The 7,467-nt window shown below is 43.1% G+C and overlaps 1 protein-coding gene across 3 annotated transcripts in view; it reads left to right on the plus strand.

Moving 5' to 3' along the window:
- LOC147423907 (uncharacterized) overlaps nucleotides 1-6,499 on the plus strand; it is a 106,551-nt gene extending 100,052 nt beyond the window's left edge. For all 3 annotated transcript variants that reach the window (XM_086501017.1, XM_086501018.1, XM_086501016.1), the window contains 5 exons: nucleotides 4,989-5,061; nucleotides 5,149-5,217; nucleotides 5,650-5,688; nucleotides 5,807-5,938; nucleotides 6,021-6,499. In XM_086501017.1, coding sequence (XP_086357143.1) covers nucleotides 4,989-5,061; nucleotides 5,149-5,217; nucleotides 5,650-5,688; nucleotides 5,807-5,938 — 313 coding nt within the window. In that variant the 3' untranslated portion in view covers nucleotides 6,021-6,499. The remainder of the gene's footprint in view (nucleotides 1-4,988; nucleotides 5,062-5,148; nucleotides 5,218-5,649; nucleotides 5,689-5,806; nucleotides 5,939-6,020) is intronic.
- The last annotated feature ends 968 nt before the right edge of the window (nucleotides 6,500-7,467 follow it).

Consider the following 7,467-nt stretch of genomic DNA (forward strand, 5'->3'; position numbering starts at 1 on the left):
TCAGAGCTGAAGAGATGGGGTACACGACAGAGGCAGGGTTGGCATGTCTTGGCCACTCAGAGTGCGTTACTCCCATTATTGGAAAGCTGCGTTTGCATATTCAATCATATGTAGACACAAAAGAATTTTATATCATGCCATTGGAAGGGTGCGATGCGCTACTTGAAATCCCGTGGATGTTCAGAGTACATTGTGAACAATCATAATTTGTAAAATGTATAGAGGTGTGCTGGATGCTTGCGGCAAGAAGATCATCCTTCAGCATAGGGGCGAAACTCATGTTTTGTATGTAAAGCTCAAAGGGGAGTCTGTCCCAATTGTATCTGCTTCAGCTATCGCTTCTGTAATAAAGAATCAGCTTTCTGTGTACTTGATTTTTGCACGTGATGTCTCAGACAATTGTCAGCCAAATTTATCTGTGTTAGATAAAGAAAGGTCAGCATTTTGCGAGATTTTAGTGATTGTTTTTCTGATTCATTACCGTCGCAATTGCCGCCAGCTACACACTTCTCTCTCTCTCTCTCTCTCTCTCTCTTTTATGTGCAGTTATGTGATGCCCGACACAAGAGGGCTTTTCATTTGACTAATGTACAGCTGTGTGGGTTCATGTGCGATTGCCGAGGCAAGAGCCTCTTGCACAGGTACTGGGTTAGCTAGTGGCTAATCTCCCGCAGGTATAGGTGAATTCGGAGAGGTTTCACGTGAGAAATCTCGTCCGATTCAAAGGGCAAGTAGCCCTATAGGTGCCGGAGCTTGAGGATTTGCTACAGATGCGACCGCCGACCGGCACGCGAAACGGAGCCCAAAACAGGGAATTACAGCTTGCTATGTATTTTTGCAGCTTTAGGGTTTCGGCCCCAAACGGTCCCTAATATCCTCAGGAGGTTCGGGGACGCGAGGGGACCACTGTAGAGGTGATCTGGCGCATTTTCGAGGCAGAAAACAGAGAATTCAGAGTGCTGCAGATTCTCGCCAGGTTTTGCAAAGTGTCCGTATGCGTCGGGAAAGTCATCTATTACGTGGGGATACTGACTGTGAAGCATCCTAGTACAGTTATGTTGCCGAAATCGGGCCAGAACAGGTGTTTCTCAGCCTGGACGGGGCAGTTTGTAGGAGATCACAGGTTTTATTCCCTTTGTTAAAGAATAAAGAAATACCGAAAGGGGCGCCAATTTTAGGGCCTACAGGTTGTCGGCGTCTGCTCGGGGCATTCTAGCTTCCGAGCCGTGTGTATTCAAGTGTTAATTCCTGTCGCAGGTTCTTTTTGCAAATTGTTCTGTGTGTGTGTCTAAAGTAAAGAATTTCGGGTGAAAGCCAAAGCCTACCGCCCCACGGGCCAGTTTCAAGCTGTCCCGCATAATCCGACCTAAAATCCACCTGCTCTGGCCCGATTTCGGCAGCATAACTGTACTAGGACGCTTCACAGACAGTATACCCACGCAATAGATGACTTTCCCGACGCATACGGACACTTTGCAAAACCTGGCGAGAATCTGCAGCACGCTGAATTCTCTGTTTTCTGCCCCGAAAATGCGCCAGATCACCTCTACTGCGGTCCCCTTGCGTCTCCGGACCTCCTGGGGGTATTAGGGACCGTTTAGGGCCGAAACCCTAAACCTGCAAAAATACACAGTAGGCTGTAATTCCCTGTTTTGGGCTCCGTTTCGTGAGCCGGTCGCATCTGTAGCAAGTCTCTAGCTCCCGCACCTGTAGGGCTACTTGCCCTTTGAATCGGACGAGATTTCTCACGTGAAACCTCTCCGAATTCACCTATACCTGCGGGGGAGTAGCAACTAGCTAATCTAGTACCTGTCAACGCATGAACCCACACAAATGTACATTAGTCAAATGAAGAGCCCTCTTGTGGGGCATCACATCCACACAAATGTACATTAGTCAAATGAAGAGCCCTCTTGTGGGGCATCACATAACTGCATGTCGTCTCATGCGGATTTAATCTTGAAGGTACTCCATAGCTCTTAACCTGTGAACAGCATGAAAAATGAGGCCTCCCAGCTTAATATTCAGCGCTACCTCTTCATTGCATAAGGAAAGTACACTAAAATGTGCCAATTGGCACGATTACATGCAATTTCCCGTTTCGGGGTTGCCCCCTAAAAATCTACTGACTGGTTGCCCAGTTGACTTCGCGGCAAGAGTTCTAAAATGTTCCCCTTGTCATTCCGGAGGTAATGACGCGAACACATTTCATGGCCCAAAATAGCAATTCCCTAATTTTTAGGAGATGCTTCTGTTGGGCTCCCACTGGTCTTCTGATCATCTATCTTTATTGGGACCGTATCCAAAAGTGCAATGTGGCCCAATTGTCGGATACTTTCTGTCGGTGATCCCACCTGGACTTTATGCCTTTATTGAGTTCACTTCCTAGTATCCACCAACTTGCTAAGTGCGACAGGGGGACCTACATGACCTGGGACTGAGCCTAGACATCCTCTTACGATACGAATTCCAATGCCGACTTCCCGTTTGCGGGTGAAACTACCATTCACATTGGCCATACAATGTCTGACCATTTGCAACTTCAAAAAAAGGGTCTCAAAAATAAAACAAAAATCATTGGAAAGAAACCAACAAATAAGGTTAGCAGTTGCCACGTCCTCGTGACATGTGACCTGTATTTTTTATTTTCCAAGCTGCTGTCCAAGCTATGACAACAGCTGACATGACGACTTTTGTACACAGAGAGGGCATGCAATGAACATTGGGAAAACCAAGGTCATGATCTTTCATACTTCCAAGGCAGTCAAGAGTGCGACGGTCTTTATTACTGCAGGTGAACAGGTAGAGGTGGTGGAGTCTTATGTATACTTGGGAGTCACCTTTGCCAACCGACTCGAGTGCTTCACCATGGCAAAGGCACCTAGGGATAGACTTACCAAAGGATATGTAGCTTTGGCCAGGCTAGAGAGATGTCATCATGCACACTTTCAAGAGCTCCGCACCAAGGGGTGGCTTTTCGACACTCTGGTCACCCCCACTTTAATGTATGTTGCAGCAATATGGCCCCTGGACTATCAACTATCAACCATCTCATGGACACAGATTGAGAAACCACATATATATATGATATCACCCTTGTTCCACAACAAGCCCTCAATACCACACGACATTATTAGAGCAGAATTAGCCACTCCACCCTTGCTTGTCGAGGCTATTTTCCAGACAGTTTGCCTTATTCAGATGATGAGAGAGATGCCATCAGATAGACTCTCCTTCGAGGCCCTTGACACATTTCAGAGTCACGCAAGCTGGAGGCTTGGTAATCGCAGGTGAGAGAGTAGTATGGCACACATGGATGTTGTCATAGCTGTTGTGTAAGCTATGCGTGATAAAGGTGATAATCTTATTCTTCTTGTTTGGACAAGCAGCAAAGTTGAGGTCACATATTGTCAAGTTTGGATCTTTGTACTTCTTTGGTTATTTGCAGCCTCTTCTTCGTAGGTTTGTAGTAGTATTCATTTTTCGATTTCGTATTTAGATTATGTTAAGACTTAAAAATTTGTTCCTTTAGAATTTGTGTGAAGTTTGATTTCTAGAATTAAAGTTTTTAAGATGTCTCATCTTTTTTGTTTAAAGTTGAGTACTTGTTTTAAGTTTTAGCTAAGTAAGCTACGTTGGCTTATTTTGCGCATGCCTTTTCTAAAAACATTTTTAAGTTAATAATGTTTTGCTTTATCTAGTTTTATTTCATCGCAAATAAAGTGATTTTTTAAATTTCTTTTCTTGTGTCCCTTGCTTTTATAGTTTTAGGAGTGCTTTATTCCTTGTTAGGTATATATAAAGATGGTTAGCATCCAATCAGGCTAAACCTTTCTCTACATCTATAGCATGCTGTTCCCAAGTAGTGGAGAAAATGAGAATGTCATTGAGAAAAATAAACATGCACTTACAAGTCAATGAAGATATGCATCATCATCTAATTAAACCTACCAAGCGCTCCCATTAGACCAAACGGCCTAACAATGAACCGTAATGCCCACGCTCGGAGGCGGTCTTGCAGATGTCTCGCTTTGTGAATCTTACTTAGTGGTAGCCTGTCTTCAGGTCGATCTTTGAAAAGACGATAGGGGGGAGTAGATTCGATACCGCTCCAAGGCTCATATTTAAAGGATCTTGAAAAGAAGAGAGGCTCCAAAACTGGGTGCCCCCAAAAGCATACAACAGCTAAAACCAATGGCTCTTTAAAAGCTCTGCTAAAACTCCCCTTGCTTCTGCCGTATGGATGTGCCACGACATCAACGTAAAATTCACTGGGATCCAGAGAAAATCAGCCATGTCAGCAATCGACCATGTCATCAGTTCTTGATTGGCCCTTAAACAAGGCCTTGGCCAAATATGCCACATCATCATGTGACATCTCCAAGTCTTGTTAAAGGGGGGTGGCTCTTCTTCTTTGTACCCAAGCTTGGTACATAGTTCTATACCATCCATGTTGGGTGTGGTCTTTCTTCTCCACTATGCCGGTGACTGGCAGGTATGTTGCATCTCCTCCTCCTCAAGGGTAGCGTGTACGAGGGAGTTCTTCTTCTTGTCGTCCACTTTCGCCTCTGGCTCTGCCTCCTCCTTTGGCCTCTTTCTTGATGTTCTGTGTCGCTACCTCCACTCATCCTTCTTTGGTGCCCTCAATGCTCTCGGTGATTGCTTTTGTAAGCCCTTCTTTAATGGCTTCTTCGTTCGCCTCTACAATCTCCCCTTCTGCACATGATGGCCGGTCTTGGAGGAAAGTGATCTCTGCCTTGAGCATGTCCATCTCTTCCTTCATTGTGTCTCTCTCCTTATTCCATTCCTCTTTATCCCGCATCCACTCTTTGATCAAGGTCGCTTTCTCCTTCCTTTATTCCTCCATCTCCTTCCTCATTCTTTCATCTTTGTTTTGAATACAGAGAGGTGCTTGCTGTGGGGGAAGCCACTATGAATGAGAGAGAGAGAGAGAGAGAGAGAGAGAGAGAGAGAGAGAGCTGTTGCAGATTTCTCGACGAGGAAGAAGTTTTGCTTACACATTTGCAAAGCAAGATGTCTGAAGAACTCTCTCGTTTACAGGTGATCAAACAGACATAACGCAGTGTATGTTGCCAGCTCATGATTTTCTCTTTGTTGTCTGAACTGAGTTGATCTCTTTGCTTAAAGGTTGAGGAGCATGTCTTTTTGCGCACACTGAAAATTTCTGGTGAACAGGCCAAGGGACCAAGCAACGAGGTATTGCAATTTCTCAAGTCTATGAATCTGATATAATGATTGACACTGGATGTACAAACTGCTTTGCCTCGGAAGTACAATACATTCTTATAGGAATGCAGTGGTGGAAAAAGCTGACACCGCTATGGTAGGAAATAGAAGATGAAGGAGTACAATTTTTTGCACATATTCTTCAAAAGAAATTAGGAACACACATAACATTAATGGAGTACAAACAAGGTGTGATGATCAAGCAATGTATTTTCATACCATAGATTTTTCTATGCACTATGCAAGTATAACATCTCTGGTTGAATTTGCTGATATAATAATGAAAATATGTGTTGGTGGTACTACGCTACCACATTGTAAGGAAAACAAGTTTTATAGTGAATTCTTTTGCTCTTTTTGAGCATGAAAATTGTGATTTTACAATTTTCTTGGTGTATGTAGGCAGCTGTATATGATGGCCTGCTTGATGTGGGCTCAAAGGTAAGTTGTTATAAGGTCTACTGGTGGTTTAGCCTAAGTGTGGATTCTCTGTCTTGTTCAGCTTTGCTTAAGGGTTCATTTACCTAAGAAAAAAATTGTATATGGCTTATGGTTGTAGTGTAATGAGAATCAGCAGCAGAGCTCAAGCGAGGATCAGGAATTGATTGATGCTCTAAATTTGGCATTAAAAGACAATGAAGAATCCAAGCCAGACAATGTGGAGAAAGGCCCCGAAGTACCATGCGCATAGGTGAACACAATTTGTTTTGTTTGAATGTAAGAGCTGCATTTATCTGCTTTTTCTTTTCTCAACTTCTGATGTTTAAGTTCAGATGCCAGCTTAGCTAGGTGAGTAAGAGAGAGTGACTAAGGATGCTTCGCCTCTTGCCGGGCGTGGAGGGGACTTATACCTGGAGAAAGATGACTTGGTGCACTGTGCCTGGACCCACTCTTGAGGAGACGGTCGCTTTGATCTATGGGCATGACGACAGTAGATCAGCTTTCTAAATCTGATTACGATAGCTGGCATTTGAGAACCACCTAACCCTAATGGGCAATGATGTATCCACTTGGAGCTGATTAGCATGTTTCATGTTGTGGAGCTAGGCACAAATCTTTGATGGTTGAAGGATTTTCCCGACCGAGGCAGCGAGGGACATTTATAGGAGTTCACTACACCATCATAAGGATTATACTCAGACAAAGAACCTTGCTTTGATTAAGTTTTTCTAAACGGTTAAGCTCAGTTTGTGAAAAGTTATCGGTCATACTGTCACATAATTTAACCTTGTTAATAGAGTTCCCCGATCAAGACGAGTATCTTTAGATAGTCGTGGCAATGAATTGAAATTTAGTGGCATTTTATGAAGATTAGCAATGGGTGGCATTCTTCTTTAATATACCGAAAGCAATGGGTACAGGATGAGTTATTTAATGAAGTGTTTGCAAACGTTCAATGAAGCATACAAGCCTCCTTAGCGAATCTCCTAACTTTGAACCCTAGTTTTCCATAGAGATATAGAGATGTAATGTTCCTCTAAAAGTGTCACTTCAAGGTTTCTTGCATGCAAAACCCCCAAAGAACATTTACAAGAAAACTTAAAAGGTTTTCTTAAAGCTAGCCTTCTTTTGTGTAAAACTCCCAACTACAAAACATCTCGAGCATGATAAAGCATCAAACCTAGTGAATCCACATTATACGCTCCCCTCAACTAGTATAAAGGTCCTTGCCGAACACGACATATGTACACATTGCATGTTGAATGTGTTTCAAATGACACATGATTTACTTCTGTTGCTGCAAGCCAGTGCAAAGTGTCCGGCAGCTTGACATGCTCCGGAATAAAGGTTACTCAGCAATTTCAATGTTCTCACCAATTTAATGGTTGTACCTGTATTTAGGACTCAATCCCCATGAGCTCCAACTTTTTTAATATAATTCATGGCTTTTAACAGAAAAACAAGTGTCCCAACAATGGCTTGACGTGTCGTGGGATTGAGGGTACTCTTCAATAACACTAGGGAAACTAACAACTCTTATTAGTAGCAAAGAGTCATTTGCAAATAATTCATGCTTTGGTCAAACCTTGTATTATAATTAAATTTTTTTTTTCGAGAAAAAGATCCTTCTATTAGTTAATGAAAACTGCCCATAGGGCTACAACCACCTCTGCAAGAGAGGGCTACAACAAGCATGATGGGGAGACTCTCCCAATGAAAAAACAGCATATATACAATGAGGCTAAATCAAGAGATGGGAGGAGGGAAGAGCCACACAGG

This window comes from Adiantum capillus-veneris, chromosome 26 (genome assembly GCF_014529385.1).
Source record: "Adiantum capillus-veneris isolate H3 chromosome 26, ASM1452938v2, whole genome shotgun sequence".
NCBI classification, from domain to species: domain Eukaryota; kingdom Viridiplantae; phylum Streptophyta; class Polypodiopsida; order Polypodiales; family Pteridaceae; genus Adiantum; species Adiantum capillus-veneris.